Source organism: Hippoglossus hippoglossus, chromosome 8, assembly GCF_009819705.1.
Source record: "Hippoglossus hippoglossus isolate fHipHip1 chromosome 8, fHipHip1.pri, whole genome shotgun sequence".
In the NCBI taxonomy this organism is placed as follows: Eukaryota; Metazoa; Chordata; class Actinopteri; order Pleuronectiformes; family Pleuronectidae; genus Hippoglossus; species Hippoglossus hippoglossus.
In genome coordinates this window covers 8,037,616-8,058,374 of record NC_047158.1, presented here as the reverse complement: position 1 = coordinate 8,058,374, position 20,759 = coordinate 8,037,616, and the positions used below count along the sequence as shown (strand labels likewise).

At 42.4% G+C, this 20,759-nt stretch overlaps 3 protein-coding genes across 13 annotated transcripts in view; 1 reads left to right on the top strand and 2 right to left on the bottom strand.

The window, feature by feature from the left end:
* The first annotated feature begins 930 nt into the window (after positions 1–930).
* Positions 931–13,966, top strand: fmnl1a (formin-like 1a). 2 transcript variants are annotated; one of them, XM_034593957.1, is made up of 26 exons: positions 931–945; positions 1,566–1,802; positions 5,133–5,216; positions 5,568–5,654; positions 5,749–5,822; positions 6,358–6,441; positions 6,526–6,669; positions 7,329–7,437; positions 7,620–7,696; positions 7,785–7,878; positions 8,238–8,312; positions 8,393–8,503; positions 9,600–9,749; positions 9,836–9,937; positions 10,472–11,060; positions 11,170–11,294; positions 11,414–11,616; positions 11,720–11,954; positions 12,051–12,119; positions 12,200–12,280; positions 12,363–12,492; positions 12,579–12,742; positions 12,826–12,927; positions 13,019–13,117; positions 13,203–13,308; positions 13,400–13,966. In XM_034593957.1, exons 1-26 carry the CDS (start codon positions 943–945, stop codon positions 13,462–13,464), a joined length of 3,399 nt encoding a protein of 1,132 aa, XP_034449848.1. In that variant the 5' UTR covers positions 931–942; the 3' UTR covers positions 13,465–13,966. The 2 variants fall into 2 exon arrangements, with proteins under 2 accessions (XP_034449848.1, XP_034449849.1); XM_034593958.1 differs by lacking the exon at positions 931–945 and adding an exon at positions 1,285–1,301 and having other exon boundaries at positions 13,400–13,544.
* Positions 13,967–14,726: 760 nt separating this feature from the next.
* Positions 14,727–20,759, bottom strand: part of si:ch211-278a6.1 (SRC kinase signaling inhibitor 1) — a 110,131-nt gene continuing 104,098 nt past the window's right edge. For all 10 annotated transcript variants that reach the window (XM_034593952.1, XM_034593954.1, XM_034593950.1 and 7 more), the window contains one exon: positions 14,727–20,388. In XM_034593952.1, the coding sequence (XP_034449843.1) occupies positions 20,383–20,388 (6 nt within the window). In that variant the 3' untranslated portion in view covers positions 14,727–20,382. The remainder of the gene's footprint in view (positions 20,389–20,759) is intronic.
* On the bottom strand, positions 19,491–20,199 carry LOC117766065 (putative protein TPRXL). Its single transcript, XM_034592774.1, has 2 exons — positions 20,170–20,199; positions 19,491–20,012 (listed from the first exon to the last, which is right to left on the bottom strand). The coding sequence occupies exons 1-2, from the start codon at positions 20,197–20,199 to the stop codon at positions 19,491–19,493; spliced, it is 552 nt and encodes a 183-aa protein (XP_034448665.1).

Below are 20,759 nucleotides of genomic sequence, written 5' to 3'. Positions count from 1 at the left end.
AAATAATAAAAAATAATAATTTAAATATAATTTAATATATGCCAAAAGTTCCATATACATTGATATAATGCTTATGGATTGTATAAGCGCAGTGAGGAGGTGCAACACATGCTTGGCTTTAATGTTTCACCTCTGATCTAAGATAAGATGAGATAAGATAAGATAAGATAAGATAAGATAAGATAAGATGAGATGAGATGATACATTGACTGTTAGAAGTGTACAGATGGGTATGGTATACAATATAGATATGACCATACACATATATACGAATGGATATAATTTCACCGTAGTATACTATATATAATATACTGGATATAATATAAAGAGTTTAAAATCCCAACCTTCGCTCAGGAGCAAAAGGCTTTAAACTTGTAAGAAATGTATTTATTTATTATGACACTTGTTGATCAACTGAACTGAGAAAATTTGGTCTCGATTACATTTTGGGGCGATTCACCCAGTCCTAATTTTTCCTTATCCATTCATCTGCCAATAATTTTTTGATTGATTGATGCAAGTTTAGTCTATGAAATAACAGGAGAAAATGTCTAAAAATAGTTTCTGTGATGTGTCACTTAAAAGTCAGATATTTCATGAAGGTCATATATAACTAGTAAAAGTTTCTATTTATGAGTGTACATCTTCCCAATTTTTCTCGCATCATCCATGTCCACAGGCCTGATTTAAAACACCTTGAATGCAATATACTCGAGGCCACAAATGCAAGAGCCCTACATGCAGTACTAGGCTTACAACACAGAGGGGCGCTGTCAGGCAATCATCTCCACCCTGTCACTGTGCTTCTACACCTGATCTGACTGCCACAAACGTGCTGGCCTCACTTGAAGGGAAATGGCCTAAACAAATGTGACCCCAGGTCCATGTAAAATAACCCGGCTTCAGTGGAATGAATGGATCCAGTGTGATGCAGGTGGACTCATGGTAAAGAGACGGGAAGTTTCCTGTGCTTCATTTTATATCTGCATCTGCTTGATTAGCATGTGTCAAGCCTCTTTCTGCTTTGTTTCACTCCTAATGTACCCGATCATCATCATCATCATCACCATGATCATCATCCACCTACTGCGTGCAAAGGACGCCTAACAGTTAAAATGTTAGGTGCACCCTGTCCTCCACCCCAGGTTCGGTTGCTGTCATGCACAGGAAGTCACTCTTCTGCTTTTGCGCTTCTGCGGTTTCTGTCTGTGTCACTTAGTGTGTCACAGTCCACACTCCTTCCTCTCACACATGCAGCCCTCTCACCAGAGCAGCTCTCTGGCAAGTAGCGTAGAGAACAAGTGAGTAGAGATATTGGTGGGTCTTTGCTTGTTACCCTCTTCTCAATAGTAGACAGAGTGACAGGTTGATGAGAGGATAGACATGAGGACGAAGCACCTTCTCTCATCTCCCACCCTGTCCTCAAGACCAACGAGGAGGCAGTAGGCCAGCGGCTGGATGTTCTTCTCACTCAAGACCCAAGGACTTGGTTTGTTTTAGGCCTGCTTGTTCGAGTAACTTGGAGTGACCACTTATTTTTGTTGTGGAATTCACTGATTTCTCAGGGGAAGGGTTTGCGTAAAGCTTTCCCACTGGATTACTTTTGGAGATTAGTGATGGGGAATGCGGCCACAGGGGCCTTGGAGCAGGAACAGGCTGAGGGCTATGAGGCCAGGAACTCAGTCGGGGCAGCTTCAGGGATGAGTGACCCCGTGCCAACTTTGCAGAAGAAGCAGCCGGCTCCCCCCAAACTTCCAATGCCCCCAGAGGAGGAGCTGGAGGAGCGCTTCAACGTGGTGCTGGTGAGTGTGGCTGCATGGGAGACACGAGGGCGCACGCAAAAACACAGAGGTTATGCACTTTGTGTGTTACCAATGCCGGCTTGGGTTTGAAGTAGAGGCTGGGAGAATTAAGCGGGGGGCACAGAAATAACAATACACATCCAATTTGCTTTCTGTAATTTAAAGTTGTTAAAGTAGCGAGTGTTTGGAGACCTGTTTGTAACATTTACGCTCCCTGACTCATTGGTGCTGCCCAAAAACAATTCAATTTTAAATGAATACAGACTAAATATGATGTCTGCCTTTTCTCATTTGTTGTCTCAATCTTTTAGAACATCTGAATCTAGAGTCCCATTTTCTGGTGGGTACAGGGAGACAAAGTTTTCGACACGACTGTCCTTGGTTGTTTGTTTTAAGGATGTCAGAGCAGGAACAGAGTGATCGGTGAATGCACAGGCAGCTGGGCATAAAGGGGAAGTTGAGCAACACATAAACATGAGTGAGAGCATAAGACCGGAAAGCAACTGTTTCACCACCCTTTCAACAGTCTTACAACAAGTAGGAAAACATAGAGCCTCACAACACGTACCTTGAAGTATTCGAGACATCATAAAGCACAAGGCAGCAAAACAGTGATTAAGTCGGAGGGAGAGTGAAGCACGTAAATCTTTGATTATTTTTTATGTATTTAATTTATTACAGAAGAATTCCACTCAAGGTGAAGATCTGGTTTTTATGTGTTTATGTTCCAAAAGTGAGCTTAAGAGCAACAGGACTATAAACTGTGAGTTCGTGTTGACCCAGTGCAGCAGTGAAACATCAATACAGAGTTGGACTCAGCCGGTCTTTACACTCTGCCTCAGCTTTGACTCCTTAATGAGCTTCAATGACCCCACGGCTGCGGCTCTGCTCTCTGCTCACATGTGGAAACATCAACACCAGAACATTCAATCTCATTTTTTATGACGCTGCATAAAAGTGTTGCATCACGGAGTATTGAAGGGTCAAGTTCGAATGTTTTTCCAGATCAGAGCTTGAACTGTCCTCGAGTGAAGCACAAATGAACAGACTAGCAACAGCATGTTTCTTAGGTTAACCGAGAAATTGGTTTGTCATTTTTCCAGGAAACAAACATGGCTCTTCTTCTTGTGACATGTGTGGTTTTTATTGGAACTAAAATGAAAAAAAGACATGTATCTGTTATAGACTTAAAAATGACCTGAAAAGACATCACACATTACCCAGGAAGTTATCAAGGAGAGTAACAATAAGAACTGACAATAGTACGCATGCGCACATTATACACAAACAGTGTCTTTATTTTAAAATGTATGTATGATTATTTCACATAAGTTGACTTCTCCTGGAAATACATATTGTGACATGAGTAATGTGGCTTCAGGGCAAACCGGTTTACTTGCCACGAGAGTATGATGTCACTTCCTCTTTTTTGGCAAAATATGTTATTCTGTGGTTTTCTTAATAGAGAGAATGTTTTGTTTTTAAGTTGTAGAATTCAGCAGTTAAAGTACACATAACTATCTCTACAAGAAAATGAGAAATGGCCTCTCGTCTTCATTTGAGCGAACTTATGCAAAGAGGGAGCCTTTCTCACTTTGCTTACTCGGTGTTGTATCATGAAACCCAAAGTGTGACCCCTCCCCTGCCCCGCCAAGGATGAAGCTCTCAGCTCTCAGCTCCTCAGCAGAAAAGCAACAAGCTGTTTCCTTTATCACCTCCTAAAAAAAAAACCGCAAACCACCGCCTCTATCTGCACACTGGGAACATTAAGGTTAACACATCACCACAACACATTAAGGTTAACACATCACCTGAGGAATTTATTTCACAGTGGAGCCATTTCTCAAGTTTAAACTGAGACAGGTCCATGTGTGTCCATCCAAGTGTTCCCACCAATCAGAAATGTTCAGCGCTGCAAGACCCATCCCCTGAACTTCTTTTTTTACCCAGATTACACCCTGGGCCCTGCGTTGGAAACAGAAAGAGTTCTTGCAAAACTTCCTATTGTCCAATGGGAAAGTTACTGCAGTCAAAACGCAGCTTTTGTTTTCACAGATCCCCTGGCAGTGTGACCCCCCCAGGGGTCTGCGGACCCCCATTTGAGAACCACATCAAACCATTTAGTTCTTAAGCCATTTGTGGGTAATAACCTTTTTATTCCAGGAGTCAAACAGTTTACTGTAAGTTGAAGGTAACAGCTCAAATGGAAACTGTGAGGTTACTAACGTGCCACCTCCTTAGATGTTGAGCAGAAAAGAGCTGTGTGTGTGTGTGTGTGTGTGTGTGTGTGTGTGTGTGTGTGTGTGTGTGTGTGTGTGTGTGTGTGTGTGTGTGTGATGGGTGATGGGTGGGGTTCTTCAAAACCCTCCATACAGTTGAGAATACTGTTCTAAGGTGAAGATAATAGTTTAATCTCAAGTTAAGAGTCTATATAAGCAACTGCAATAGTCAATATTTAAACTTTGGTTTCATTCCTTTTTTATTAATATCAATCAATAAATATAACTGGTTCTAAGTGGTGTTGCCCTTTCAAAATTTTATACACATGCTTTTATTTAATCTTTATTAAAGGTTGTATTCCAGGATCAAATTTGACATTTGATCATTACACACACAAAGGCTCTAATATTAGTTGAGTATTTCTTTGTCATTATATTCTGACGTACATGGTACCCACTGGCAACCATCAACACACTCATGTAAACACTTAGTCATCCGTACTTCCGGTGGATGCTGAACGCCCTTTTGTTTTACACTGAAACTGCAGTTGTGGTTATTTGAAGACTTTAATATCGTTGCATAAGCAGGAAGGATGAAGAAAATACCACAGGGGTCGTTAGATTAGTTTTAGTTTGACGAATACTAAATATGAAATATGTGATATACTTTTACTCAGAATCATATAAAGTACGCCAACATTTTACTCAACAAATAAAAACACAAATGCGCTCAAGTAAAAGTTCAAGTACCGCGTCAACTTTTTCTACTTGCTTTTGAATATAGTAAGTGTATTCTGTTCCCTAATGCAAAGGTCTACTACACCAATATGGTCTCGGCCTCTGAATCCATTTCAGCTGCTTCTTCTTCACCAGTGATGATGCGGCTGCAGGAGGCGGGGTCTAGTGTTGCCTGCCTGCTCTGATTGGATCAGTAATACTGATTTAAATACATTTTTTATACGATTTGAACATATACTGCAATGGGGTAGAAATGACAGATTATTGCTCATTTATTAATTAGAGTAAAAGTGAGAAGTACCCGAAAATGAAGTTGAAGTACTTCAGATTCCTTATAGGTTGAAACTGTCCCTTCTTTCTCTTTCTCTCTCAGAGCTACATGAACCTGCCTCCAGATAAACAGCAGCTACTGAGTCAATATGACAATGAGAAGAAGTGGGAGTTGGTCTGCGATCAGGTAAGAATATTTTTGATGTGCTGATAAATGATAATGTGTTGGTTTCGGGAATCCAGGATCCTTGTACTGTGGCAGTGTTGATACAAAGTAGATAAACAGAGTGGATATGTGATAAAGAGCAGAGCGCAGCGAGAAAAGCGTGCAGCACAGTTTTGTGGTGGCAAGTGATAATGGTGACGTTGGCATGGAGACAGAGAGCGATTTGTTTCTCTTGTATACACAGAGCCAATAATAACTTTGCACCCACAAGTGTTTCCAGTCACTACCTGTCATGAATTTTGAGTTGTTGTTAAAACTCACTGTCAAAAGTGACTTTTTTCGCTCAGTTCTGTGTGAATATCTCTTTCTCAGGAGCGTTTCCAGGTGAAGAGTCCCCCGTCCACTTACCTGAACAAGATCAGGAGCTTCTACCAGGATCAAGGAGGGGTGTCCCGCAGGGTCAGAGTGAAGCATCATCCTCCTTTTTTCATGTCTGACACAGCTCTAGTTTTCCACAATGGTGTCTTAACTCTCACATGTTCTGCTTCTTTAGCTGAAGAAAAGGATCCAAGATGCTACTCAGGTTCTTAAAGATTTGGAGATTTCACTCCGCACCAATCACATTGGGTGAGTTTGTTGACTTTAGACGGATCCTACTTAATGTTTGTGACTATTTGATGTGACCTGAGTTTTAGTTTTACCCTGTTGCAACCTTTTAAAACTTGTTTAGAAAACTGCTATTGAAATAACATTTTATATGATGATGATGATGATGATGATGATGATGATTCATATTTTTATATTTATTATTATTATTATCCAAAAATATATATTTTTTTAAATTATTTTTAGATTTTTTTATCTTTATATGTCATCTTTTAGTTAAAATTTTGTATTTTTACACACCTTAGTACTTTGTAGTTTAGTCTTAGTTTTTAGTTTTATTATTTTATCTTAAAATAAACATTAAAGAGGAACATGAGCTACTGGTTTTATTTCTTGTGAATTAAACATTTAATTTGTAAAAGAAAGATTATTTTATTTCATTTTTCAAATGTTACATCGTCTTGCTTTAAATCCAATCTCAGTGCAGAATCTGAGATATGTAATTCGTTGTCTTTCACTCCTCAAGCTTTATTCTGCTTTGGGTCTTTTTGTGTAGATGGGCCGAAGAGTTTCTCAACGAGCAGAATAATGGTCTGGGTGTCCTGGTGGAGTATCTGTCTCATGCTCAAAGTGACGCCTCGTGAGTACCAGCAGGCTCAGAAATCTGATGGCGATAACATTTTTTACTTATCACCATTTATTTTGGGTTTCTATTCCTTTGTAGGTTCGAGGTGGACAGCGTTGAAAATGGCGGCACCCTGTCAGACAGAGGAAAGCCAGCAGAGAGGTCCATGGAAGATTTGACCAAGAGCTCCAGCATCTCCCATTCACATGGGATGACCAGAGCTGCCCGAGCGCTGACTGTGAGGTGAGAAGACTTCTTAGCTGTACACAGTTCTCGGCACTCACACATTTGTAAATATAGCCCACTTCACATCATGAATCTTATTAAAGAGGAACTCACAGCTCATACAGTTGTAATCCTGTGAGCATTCTAGCTGAAATCTGATTGGCCCCTGAAGTCCTGCCAGTAGTCTATTAAAAAAATAAATATTACAAATTTGTCTTAAAAAAGCAGCAATTATTAAAACTATATGGAATGCTGTGTAGCTATAGAGCTAACAGTAAACAAGGAATGACTTAAAAGTGCTCCCTCTGGAATCCGGAATTGTGCATGGATGTTGGACAAAAAGATGAGCTGAACTGTGTCAAACTGAACTTCATCTCTTCAGAGTCAGTTTGTTCAATAATACAAATCAAAAAAAAGTGACAGGCCTGATTGATTAAAAAACAGCAGAAGAATTTTACGTTTGTAAAATATGAAACAAACTTAACTAAATCAATATGTCTTTATACCACTTTATACGTTCCTCTTGAAACTGAGACAATCACAATCATAACACGACTTCCAAACTCTGGCGGAAGTCGTGTTATGATAACCTGTTTCTGCATGTTCTGTATCTAACTTCCAACTTTCTGCACGGACAGTAACGAGTGACAAATGATGTGTACATTTCTGATCCACAGAATAAGCTCCACTCTGGTGAACAAAATGCATAAAAAGTCCCATTCGTCCAACCAGAGAGATGATGTGCATGTGTGCATAATGTGCTTGCGAGCCATCATGAACTACCAGGTAGAGTCTAAACATACTTACTTACTTTACAAGAATTGGGAGTGGATTGGTATAATTCCACTTTTGCCACTTCTATTTCACTTGACACACATTTAACCTTTGTCATGTTCAGGCTAGATTTTCCTCTTTTTCTGCATCTTTAACCAAATCAGCTCTCTGTTCACTTCCCACTTCGTTTTCAGTCCGGTTTCAACCAGGTGATGACTCACCCGCGCTGTGTCAACGAGATCACCCTCAGTCTCAACAGCAGGAATCCCAGGTGAGTGCGTCTGTGTGTCGGGCAACGTGCGCGTCTAGTCTATCTCTGTATCCGGAGTTTTCAGCATCACTCTCTTGTGCCGTCACAGGACCAAAGCCCTCGTCCTGGAGCTGCTGGCGGCCGTGTGTCTCGTCAGAGGAGGACACGACATCATTCTCTCTGCTTTTGACAACTTCAAAGAGGTGAACAGACTTTTTATTTATCAGTAATATGACCTCACCCAGATATGTGGCCTCACTTGACTGTTGTTCATTTAGTCCGACCTTTTTGTTTCAAACTTCCCCTCTTGCGTTACTCACCCTGGAACTGACACAGTCTACTCCTCACGTGCACTGTGGTCATAATTTTAGCACAAGTAAAACAGTCATGCCTGTGTGTGTAATGCTAAATGCGAGTATGGTGCAGAGCTAAGAATGTAACGGTTGAAGTTGACTGATGAAGCTTAATAAAAATAACTTATTTGGCATGTATTGTCCCCTACTCCCCCCGTGTGGGCAACAATTAAAATGCATATTCAGATCAGTTTCTATCTTTTTCTCAGGTGAGCAAGGAGAGGAACCGCTTTGAGAAGCTGATGGAGTACTTCATCAATGACGACTGCAACATTGACTTCATGGTAGGTCTACACAGGTTATTTCCTGGCTGCTGAGTTGTAGGTGTAGCCGAGATTTAACTGTCTACTGTGTCCGTCTCCAGGTGGCGTGCATGCAGTTCATCAACATCGTGGTCCATTCGGTGGAGAACATGAACTTCCGTGTGCATCTACAGTACGAGTTCACCCACCTCGCATTGGACAAATATCTGGAAGTGAGTATTTATTAAAAGTGGTCAGTGTAACCTATGGTTTACCAACAAGAACAACGTGATTAAAGCTGCTGCAGGCGACATTTGTAGAACAACAATGTTATGCTGACTGTTACAACTCCGCTCATGAGGGATAGGGGAAGCTAAATAAAACCAGATGTTGTTTAAAGTAAAAGTTGTTTATTATGAAGATGAAAAGTACAGATGAATAATTTAACAAAAGGAGGGAAACAGGCCGAGAAATAAATAGAACAAAAAGAGGACTCTATAAAAGCAAAGTTGCAGATAACTTCCAAAAAAAGAGTGAAAGCAACACGACTAATGAAACCAAAACAGCCACCCCGGTTAACCCCAACTACAATAGTTAAATATATGGAGGCCGTGAGAATGACACAACCTGATCAGCACCAAACAGCAGTTAGAGACTAACTGGTAAACACTGTGGAGCATTTGGCAGCAAAAAAGCTGAATATGTCCCTCAGTAGCTGGTGGAGACCAAAAACCGAGCAAGAGGGTGAATTACTTGCATTTTATGATAACGTTGCTATGTAACACTTTGCCATGTCAGCATAAAAAGTGCTGATCACAAAATAGACAAATTACCAAATGTTAATCATTGGAAATGAACATGTCACCTGATGTGGTGTCCAGCCGATCAGTTGTGATGCCCATTCTTTTCTGTATTTAGTCCCTACATTTATACTGAGCAAATATTAGGTTGCTTTTCAGTCATTTTCATGTCAAATAAAATTCCAAATACAATATCTATGTTTTAAAACTCTATACAGCTTGGTTCATAAATATCTAATATATATGTCTGTAATTTTAATAACTTTTATACATTTGCTGAATATTAAAAGGTGATCAAATCCCATGTGTGTATAATAACAGGTGTAGTATCACTTTCTCATTAAAACTGCAGTTCAGTCTTTCTTCAAGATAAACTTTAAAGTTATGACCTGTACACAATATGAATTGTAACCTGTAAATATGTATATTATGACTGTAAACATGCACCAAATCTATTCTTAATGATACTTAATATAAGTTAGAGTGTATTCGTAAAATAAGTCACTCGTTAAATGTCTTTGTGCGTTAGAGTCTGAAGCAAACCGAGAGCGAGAAGCTGCAGGTCCAGATCCAGGCCTACCTGGACAACGTGTTGGATGTGGGCGCCCTGCTGGAGGACGCTGAGAGCAGAGGAGGGGTTCTGGAGCATGTGGACGAGCTGCAGGAACACAACGTCCAGGTCAGCAGCCAAATAATAAAACCAGAAGGACTTCAGACTCCTGATGTTGTGATGTTCAATTGATGTCGTTGTGCGTTGTGTTGCAGCTGAGTGCTCGGCTCCAGGAGATGGAGGATCAGACGACAGGGCGAGTACCTGAACTTGAGACGCAGCTCATGCAGGCGACCAAAGAGACCGAGCTGCTCAAAGTAAGTGCTGCTCACTGACATGAACAGTGTTTAATAAGATTCATTAGCCAACCAAAGCACAGCGATTAGTAATAATGAGTCCAAAAGTGTGGCAATTCACTTTATTTGAATAATCGTAATTTGAAAGGAAAAATAGAATCATCTTTAGCAGCATGCCCAGACTGAAATATTTCAATGGCTATTTGATGGATTAATGAATTTCGCTACATCCTTCAAGTCCAAGAGGACGAATGATCCCAGGAATTTTACTCTAGCGCCACCATCAGAGGGATTTTTTGTTTAAAATGAAATTTCTCATAGTATAGGATGCTATGAACTGTTGGTATTCCACCAGACAAGGTCATTATTTTTAGCAATATTCAAAAATTCTAAATACTATATGTAGTGTTTTGTGCTAATTAGTAAATGTTGACATGCCAACACACTCAACTATCAGATATTTATAATTTGCACATTATCTCTTATAAAGCCTGAAGACAGACTGTGTATTATATGCTCTTTGTGGAGTCGCAGTAAATTGTTTCTATCTTACAGGAAAGCCTGCGGGAGTCCTGTTCCCAGGTCAGTAGTCTGCAGCAGAGAGAAAGAGAGCGAGAGCTGGACCGCGAGAGGGAGAAAGACAGGGAGCGTCTGAGCTCCTCCGCCCCTCCGACCCTCTCAGAGCTGGAGCAGAAGATCCACGAGCTGCAGGAGAAGGGCCAGATCCGACTGGGGCGCAGCGCCTCAGGAGGTCTGGACATCCAGGTGGTGCCCGTCACTGTGGTCGAATACATCCAAGCCCCCGCCCAGATCTCAGTCACTCAGCCCAGTGACCTGAGCTCGGTCGACTCAGCCCGCCCAGTGTCCAGCCTCCCTTCCTCTCCACCACCACCACCACCACCTCCTCCCCCACCTGGTGCTGGACCACCACCCCCACCACCCCCACCTCCCCCACCTGGTGTTGGACCACCACCACCCCCGCCTCCGCCTCCCCCACCTGGTGCTGGACCACCACCCCCGCCTCCCCCACCTGGTTCCGGACCACCACCTCCACCTCCGCCACCTGGAGCTGGAGGCGCACCTCCGCCTCCCCCGGCTGGTGGTGGACCCCCGCCTCCTCCCGGAGCTCCAGACGCTCAATCTGGTAAGGGGTTTGGAGGAAGAATCTGAAAAGAAGCAGAAACCCTCCCGAGTTGGAAGCAAACGATCAGAAAAAGATCCCTGTTTAATCAGTTCTTCTCCTGTTTCCTCAGGGTTAAAGAGCAAGAAGCCCATTCAGACCAAGTGTAGAATGCCGCTATTAAACTGGCAGCCCTTAAAACCAAACCAGGTGTTGGGCACAGTCTTCAATGAAATAGATGATGAGCAGGTCTTAGAGGTAAGAAAAAGCGTCCTCCATTTTCCTTTTCCGCTCAACAGAATATCCCCAGATGCAATTTCAGTTTGATATGAGACAACTTGAAATGATTTCTCTGTCTCTTCTTGTGTCGACATCAGGAGCTGAACATGGATATGTTTGAGGACATGTTCAAGACTCGGGCCCAGGGTAATCCAACAGACTTGTCCAACGTGAAGAAGAAGGTGGTCCAGAAGGCCCCCAGCAAGACATCCTTGCTTGAGGTCAACAAGGCCAAGAATCTGGCAATCACGTTACGCAAGGGAGGAATGATTCCAGCCAAGATCTGCACCGCCATCGAGACGTACATTCCTCTTTTTGAAAATATCTTCATTAAACAGATTCATATCCTCTTCATCGCTCTTTCTCTTACACACTAGCTGATGTGGTACTACTGTTTTGCACAGGTACGACCAGCAGGCTTTGTCCATAGACTTCCTGGAATTGCTCGAGCACTTCATACCGTCAGACTTTGAGATGAAGCTGCTGGTTAACTACGAGAAGGACGGCCGCCCGCTGGAGGAACTGGCCAACGAGGACCAGTTTATGTTGCGCTTTGGGAAGATTCCTCGTCTGAGCCAGCGGATAAAAACCCTCACATTCATGGGCAATTTCCCGGACACTGTCAAGCGCCTGCAGCCGGTAGGTTTGTCAAAAGTGCTGCGGCTTGGGTTAGAAGTGACTTGAGATTTTAACCAGATGTGTTGATTTTTTTTTCTTTTTCTTTTTCGTCCACAGCAACTATACTCCATCATTTCTGCATCCATGTCCATCAAGTCTTCATTGAAGCTGAAAAAGATTTTAGAGGTAAGTAAAAGACGTATGTACTGATGTGGTTTCCAAATGTGCGGGGTTTGAATAAGTCATCTCATGTGTTTCCCCCTCAGATCGTCCTCGCCTTCGGTAACTATATGAACAGCAGTAAGAGAGGTGCGGTGTACGGTTTTCGGCTGCAGAGTCTGGACCTTGTGAGTAGATTTTGTCCGTAGATCTACTTTTTCATTTCAAGATAACCTTGACAACCAACATTTTCAATAATGTCCTTTTCAGCTGTTGGAGACCAAGTCGACTGACCGCTCACAGACGCTGCTGCATTTCATCACCAACATCATCCAGGATAAATACCCCGACTTGATCAACTTCCACACCGAGCTACACTTTGTGGACAAGGCAGCGCTTGGTACACGAAGACCCACTCAGGTTATGGAGCTTGTTTTATACAGAAAATCAGCAAAGGTGCTAAACTTATTCCTCTTTCTCTGCCAGTGTCCCTGGACGGCATTCTTCAGGACATCCGCTCGTTAGAACGAGGAATGGAGATGACCAAAAAGGAGTTCCTGGTGCAGGATGACAGCCCTGTGTTGAAGGAATTCATCAAGACAAACTGTGAGCAGCTGGAGTCTTTAATCAAAGACAGCAAGAGAGCACAGGTTAGCCCGCAGCTCGAAATCAAACTTGCACACAACCCTGAACAGCATCTTATCACATGCTCACACACATGCATTCTCTCCAGGATTCTTACGGCTCTGTGGTGGAGTATTTCGGAGAGAACCCCAAAACCACGCAGCCCTCCATGTTTTTCCCGACGTTCGTACGTCTCATAAAAGCCTACAAGGTGAGCACGTGGGGCGGGTTTGTGATTTTTATCCAACGTGGTGTGATGGAAATTTGAAATTGAATCGGTTTTGCCTCTGGATTAAACACAGAAAGCGCAGCAAGATATTCAGCAGCAAAAAAAGAAAATGGAGACTGAGAGCATTGAGGAAAAAGAGTCGTCATCTCCGAACAAAGCCGGGATGCAAAAGGTAAGAGATTTGAGGATCAGTGTTGAAGAATTATGCATCATAAGTTTGAAACTGTAATGTTTTAATATAATATATTTTTCCCCAGGGGCCTATGATGCCCAAGATGGACCTGATAGCAGAGCTGAAGAAAAGGCAGGTGAAGCCGCAGGTACGCGAGGGGAAGGACGGCGCTCTGGAAGACATCATCACAGGTACGTTATATTTCAATATGGCATGTGCTGCATGTTTCGATATTTAAACCTAAAGGTGAATCTCAATGCGCTTTTCCTCACTCTGCCTCAGATTTGAGAAACACACCATACAGGCGGACAGATGTTCGACGCCCAACGCAGCGTCAGGACACTTGAGCCAAGTCGGATGTAAGCCTATTTGATTTTTAGGAAATGTACCTGGAATCCCAGTCAAGCATACAGACAAAATAACAATGTTTTAACAGTTCTGTATATACATATATATCAAAATTGCATCATGTATTTTGACCATTGTTCTGTAAATAGAGTTATGTTGGAACTTTTTGATATTTTTAGTGCAGCAGTCTGATTTCAAAATCTTCCTGTGATGTTTCCTGTCTAACGAAAAATCCATGACTGTATTTTAAAATAAAACTTGTGTTAACCATGATTCTGTATTTGGATATTTTCATCTGCAACATCCAGTTTGCATTAGCATTCTCTAATGCTAAAGATGCAATCATTTCTAACGCAAACTCAGACGTCACCACTGTACAAGAGAGCTGCATTTTAAAGTGTTCTGCATATATACTTTTATTAAATATATGAGCAAAATAGCATCTTGTATTTTTGCCAATTCTTTAGAGAATTGGTTCTGTAAATAAAAATATAAATGCAACAGTCAGTGTCCTTGTTTCCACATCTTGCTTAAAAACCACTGACCACTGATTCTGTATTGGCATTTTCTCAAATGCAACATCCACAGTTTATGGCTACAGTGTAAAGCAAACTCTGTACAAAAGAGATGCACTTTAGTGTTCTGCATATACAGTTATATCAAAATATATAATTAGCAAAATGACATCGTGTATTTCTGGCAATATTTTAGTGTATTTGTTCTGTAAATAGAGTTGGAACTATTTGATATTTTAATGCAACAGCAAATGAATTGATTCCAATCTTACTCGAAAAAACGAAATATTTGTGATGCCTCATATCTTTCTAAATAAAAAGAACATTGTGACTTTATTTCAAAATAAAACGTGTTTAAATTGCTGATACTGTATTTGTATTTTCTCATATGCGGCGGTTAGCACTTTACCTCAAAGCGAGAAGGTTCCCGGTTCGAATCCCGGTTTTGCTGAAGTCTTTTTGTGTGGATTTCTTCCCACAGTCCATAGACATGCAGATACGGGTTAGGTTAATTGGAGACTCTGAATTGACCATAGGTGTGTGAATGGAGACCTGGGTGTATCCCACCTCTCATTCAATGTCAGCTGGGGATAAGCAGCCCCCCCACGACCCTCAAATGTATAAGTGGTATAGATTATGGACGTATGGAAGGAACATATGCAACATCCAGTTTGTATCCACATGTTCTGATGCCGAAGATGCGATCGTTTCTTAAGTCAGTGTAAAGCAAACTCCGATGCCAGCACTGTACAAGAGAGCTGCACTTTATTGGACACACAATCACAGCAAGTTATGTACAAAAGAAGGCAGGTTCAACTGCCCGCCGTCTTCTCACAGGAAAAACACACACATCTCACAGAATATCATGGCATCCACACTGATAAATTAGTATCTCCAGTATCAGTAGGCTTTTGAATTCATATATCATTATATTATAGATCTATTTTCTGTGTTATTCTTGTTCTTATATCACACTACTCTACAAATGGGAGAATCACTCTGTGGAAAGAGTTCACCAACGCTGGTGAACGTCTCTGGTTGGGGTGCGTTCAAGCTTTTCAACCTCTTAAGACATTCAGCACTCTATCTTCATCGTCGTCGTCGTCGTCATCATCATCACCACCACCACCACATAACATCACAGTAAGACTGAACATGCCTGCGTCACAGATACCAGAATAATGTCTTCATTCTTCATGTTTGTAAACCTCTAACATAGACAACCACTTTCCTCTTCCTCTTGTTCTCATTTCTTTTTGAGAAAACATGGAGACAACATTTTTTCAACTGCACCGTGCGATTGCTTGAAACTATACATGCATTGTTTTGTATATAACTTTGTACCCATCGTCATAGTTTATTCATAAAACATCTTCTTTTGGACATAACAATTTGTTGAACTCGCTAGGAATGACTCGGCCTATTTACAAGTCAATTTTGTTTTTCTCTGCTTTTTCGATGCCAAGATTTTGGAACATCCACACATTCATGTAAAAACCTCATTTACATACTATAGAATGTAGGTTCATTATATATATATAAAAAAAAAAAAATACAATGGCAAAGGAAGAGATAAAACGTCACGTAATTCCCTTTTTGATCCGTCGTGGTGGTTTTTAAACAAAGCTTGTGTTTTCGCTCAACTGCTACTTAAAGCCACTTGGTGCAACAACTGGAGCAGAATAAGCGACGTCACCCACTCCCACCTGTTGTGATGATTCAGAGCGATTTGCCTCTGAACGCTTTCTGCACTGAGCATCCACACTGCTACTGTTCCTGTTCACATGCAAACATGACACGGAGGAAAATTAAAGCCTTTTTAACTCCCTAACGTCAAAGCAGCAAGGCTCTAAATGAAGCCTTCAGGCGAATTGACTCTTCTCTCACGGTAGTAGTGACAATATCTGACCATTTCCACCTTCACTAATGCCAGCCAAACCACAAACACAAGATGGGGTGGGAGAAAAGAAAACCACAGATACTCCAAATAAACCCCTCAAAATTAAAAGATAGTAGCAAAATAAGCCCCGAAGCACAGGCACTGGTCCAGCCACTGACACCTCAATGTTACCCTTCACATAAGGAGGCGAAGGTGCAGACGAGCTGGACAAGTGTTTTCAGGGACAGGCTTTTCATAAATGAAAATCACATTAAACTCAGTGTTCATAAAGAAAAGCCTAGAATAAAAAAAAAATGAACTTCAGTGTATATTACAGAGGCTAACTCTTATCTATACAGATATTTTTAAACAAATATAAAAATGTTCTGCATATGAATAAATAATCTCAGTGTGAAATGTTATTATCTCTTACAATGAGTTAAAAAAGAAAAAAAAACATCTGTACAAAATGGTCACTAATATATAAAACCGAAGAGATGATGACATTTTACAGTATATAATTTAATCTAGGCCTATATATATATCACACTTTTCTTCACAATTATAATATCATACACAAACATCGCACTTAGATATATTTATATATGTATATTTCGTCTAGGTTTGATTTCAAGTTTGCAATAGTTTTTCTGATTGCCAGGGGTCTCCACAACATGCCCTCTAAGCGTTCAGCCATGTTGAAATCACAGCAACACTTGTCTTGGAAAAAAAAAAATGAAATAAACAGAAATCATTCCAGAGGGCAACGTCACGCGAATCTCGGAGGGTTTCATCTCAGATGTCACTTAGGGAAAAGCGGCCGAGCATGAACACTTCCTCCCCAACGCTCTCCAGACGCCAATGCAGCAAATTCAACTCGGAAAAGTTATGGATTTGAGAGTGGAACAGCATGAGTAAGTGAATTTCTTTCATGTGACTTCACTCAATACGGAGCCCGGGGCTCGAACCTGCCTGGCAGAGCTGCAGAGCGCCCAGGGTGCGGCTTAATTCGCTGCGCTGAGGGATCGCAGTTTTGCACTTTGACAGATCTGAGGGAGTGTTTTGGTCACATGTCACCGCTGCAACCTGACACACTCTGCATTGCAAGTGCGGTTTCCTTTATGCTGCAGAAAAAAAAATGGGGGTAAGCCCTTTTTTTTTTGGCAGCCTCTTCTTTGGGTAAAAGTGTTATTCTGTCATTGCTGTCGATCTAATACTGTCACACAAGATCAACGTAGGACTTCTGGCAAGAACAAAATCTCAGAGGCACTGGGAAAACAGAAACACTGGTACAGGTCCTTCTAGAGAAAAACAGGCAGGGGTTTCCCAAAGGGTGAAAGCACTGTCTTGGTAAACTTGTAAGAGTGCTAATTACATATTGCACTGTTCATAACTGAGGCCCATCAAGCTTTGTCCAAGCGCGACCTCAACTGAGTGGTTTTTATCTCACGGATGCCCCACACCAAAGACAAAGCAAAGTGAAAGGGGCAGGGAATGAACAGCCGCTTAATGGCTCCCTCACTGTCAAACCCTTCCTCTCATCTCTTTGGGCCCTTCATGTCGCGAGCGCTCTCGATGGAGACGGCAGCTCAAAGCCGCCCTTATTAAAGTAGCCTTCCGACAAATGTCTCCAAACTAATCCTCTCTCCTCAAGCTGCCTACTCGTTGACATGAGCCCCTTTGCACATGTTTTAATCTCAATGCCACAAAGAATCGATTTCACACAGTCCAAAAAAAAAAATCACTTTGTCCACGACTGTCCGTTCAACCTCGGCACGAAGCGACAACACAGGGCAGGGAGCATCAAAGTGGTTCCTTGTGCAGGGGTCACGCTGACAGACCTTTGAGGTGCTTTAAACTTCTGTCGCTGAGGAACTCAGAGGGCCGGACATTCATAAATGTTTCGTGTCTGAACATGCAGGTAATAAAAACCAAACGAGGCCACGGAAACATCGGTTAAATCTAATGTACAGATGTACATGTTTTTTTAATGTGCGGGAATGTTTTTCTGTCTCTCGCCCTTGTGGCTTTGTGCTCGTTGTGATCAACCAGATGCACTAAGTGAAAATTAGGGTAAGAAATGTGTGTGAGAGGAAACTGTGCTTGATTTATATTTCTATATTCTCCTCTCAGACCCTTTCAGAGTCGTGCTGCATCTAGAGTTTCTAAATATGTGCTGATTTATCTTTCAAAGACTACCCAAGGGTTGAGATGATGTCAGGACTCATCAATTCACTAGAGTAAAGATACATTTTGTTCTTGTATAAAGAAGCTTCTTCAATAAGGTCTGCGAATTGAAAAATGTAAAAAAATTCAAAACAAAGGAGAAAACACAGCACATCCGATTCCTTGAAGGGGGAAATCATGTTCCATATTTTAACCAGAGTGCTCCTTTCAACAGATGAGACTTAAGATGAATCATCACCCAAAAATCCTGGAACAAAAATAGGGAAAAATATCAACTAGCAGAGTCTGTGCTTCTGCGAACAGCTTGGCTTTACACGTGCACGTGTGACAGAATGTGTGTGTGTGTGTTATCTGCAGCTGGATGTGCTTGAGTCTTTGGGATGGTTTGGTGATGTCAGGTGCTAAAAATGCCATAGCAACCTGTGAGATGCTACAGTGGGAACATCCTGATTGTCATAATTCACTAGCTCGTACACACACACACAGAGATTCAACATTTGTATATAACATCTGTATGAACATTTGTTTACATGATTTGCATTTTTCCCTTCTGTTTGCGTGTCTGTGCATGTTTGTTCCATTTTGAATAGACGTGTGCTATAATAGGACTGCTCCCTGCAGTGTGCTTTTGTAGGTATAGTGTTATTTCAATAAAATTTTCATAATTAATTCCTTACTTTCGCAGGGAATATCTGCATATAGATACCGTGTCATGAATTCCTTATGCAGACAGTGTTGTGTACACTTGCAACAAAGCGCAGGTCAAAGGTCAGGGACAGTCATGTAAACTCTTCACACAGTGTGTACAAACAGAGGGGAAAATGTAGCACCAGTTCAGAATGTAAAACACGTGTGATGCAAGAAAAGCCACAAGTGCCCTTTGAACGAATAACAGCTTAAAACCACAACCATCACCTCGATCTACTTTAGATTTTTTCTTCTTTTTTTTTCTGAGCGGGCTCACGTTCTGCTGTGATGCAGGTAAGTGAGAGTAATATTATCCAGAACACACACGACTACAGGACTCACTTTGTGATTATTGCATTCTATTTTCTATGATAAAAGTCACAGATATTATATATCTACTCCACTAACAACCCACTGAGTGAGGGTATATATGAGATCGGTGCTGTCAGTTAATTCATCCAGACCACATCAGCTTGTAGCAGGCAGCTGGTGGGAGGGGAGGGCCGTTCGTGCGCTCTTGAGCTGGGAAACTGGCAGTATGAGTGTATGGGAGAACTTCAGAGAAACTGTGGAGCCAGATCAGAGGGAGGAAACTTGTCCAGGAGGAAGATAGTGACTCCATTTACAGTATGGTAGTTCTTTCCATGGAAATATGATGACTCTGCAAACTGCAGACAAAATAAAAAAATCTTTAAAAATGGTTATGGTTCATGACGATGTTGAAATGCGTCCCCCTATGTCTTCATCCTCCTCTTCCTCACAGAGAGTTGCCGGGGGTGAGGTCCTTTTTCACAGGCTCGCTGCTAACCTCCTCCTCGTCGACGCTGCAGCTGTCAAGGCTACGACCGCTGGGCTTGAGAACCCCAGAGGGGAGGGTGAGGGAACTCAGAGGGGTGGGAGAGGAGGGAGACAGGGATGGAGTAGGGGTGGTGGGTGAGGGAGAGGAGGAAGGGGAGGCATCGGGAGTAGGGGAAGAGGACTGGCTGCTGGGAAGAGGCAGGGAGGAGGCTCGCTGCTCGCGCAGAAGCCGGTGATGACGGAGGGCGGAGGAGAGGAGCAGGGCCTCGGCGCTCAAGCCGGAGGCGGTCAGGCTTGCCAGCAGCGCCTTTGCTTGACTGGAGGAGGCTTTCAGGGACGGTAGCGCCCGCTCCTGGGGGTGCTTCCTCTGGCCAGGGGTTAACGCTGCTGAAGGAGAGGGCACTCGGCTTGAGAGAATGCCCGTTTTGATGCCAGAGATGTATGGTTCAATACTGCCGCTGGTTCTGTTGGTCCCCAAGGCCTTCAGGTAGAGCAGGGACACAGGAGACAGGAAGTGGGAGGGTCGGAATGTAAAGAGATGAGGTTTTTTTTAGGGATCAAAAGGGGAAATCATGAAAAATTAAAGTCTTACAAACAGTTGTGGCTGGGCACTGTCCCCTTCAGGCTCCTTCCCTTACCAGTACAGTCAAACATGCCCGTGCACGCATGCTTGCACAGACACACACTCGCACTCATCCACAAATGCACACAGACTGGGGTTCAGTGTCGATTTTAGAAAACACTTCAGATGTGAAGGGCGCTAATAAAGTAAAAAGGAGGCAGATGGAGATGTGCCGTCGGGGTGAACATGAGAAGAAGGAGACTGAAGAGGCCGGACACGGAGAGGTGGCTCACTGCTGCAGGGTCACGGTTTTGCAATGGGTGGGCGATCCAGGAGATGCAGGGCGAGGAGGCAGGGGTTTCACGCAGGGTGAAGGGTTGGGTGAGGTCGTGCCGCAGGAACAAGTGTCAAGAGGAGACAAGTAGTGTGGGGGGGGGGTAAAGGGTTGGAAGGGTGAGGGAGAGGTGGAAACAGAACAAGAGACAAACACAGGAGATCGTTATTCGGGTTGATATCAGCATGTGTGATGTGAGCCACGAGACAGACTGACATCTACACATGGTGACCAGACCTTTAAACACAACTTTTGTCATGAAGGCGGTCAACTGCAAACTACTCCGTTGGCCATCTTTATTTTGGCACTTGTTTTTAATGACTGTCCCTCAT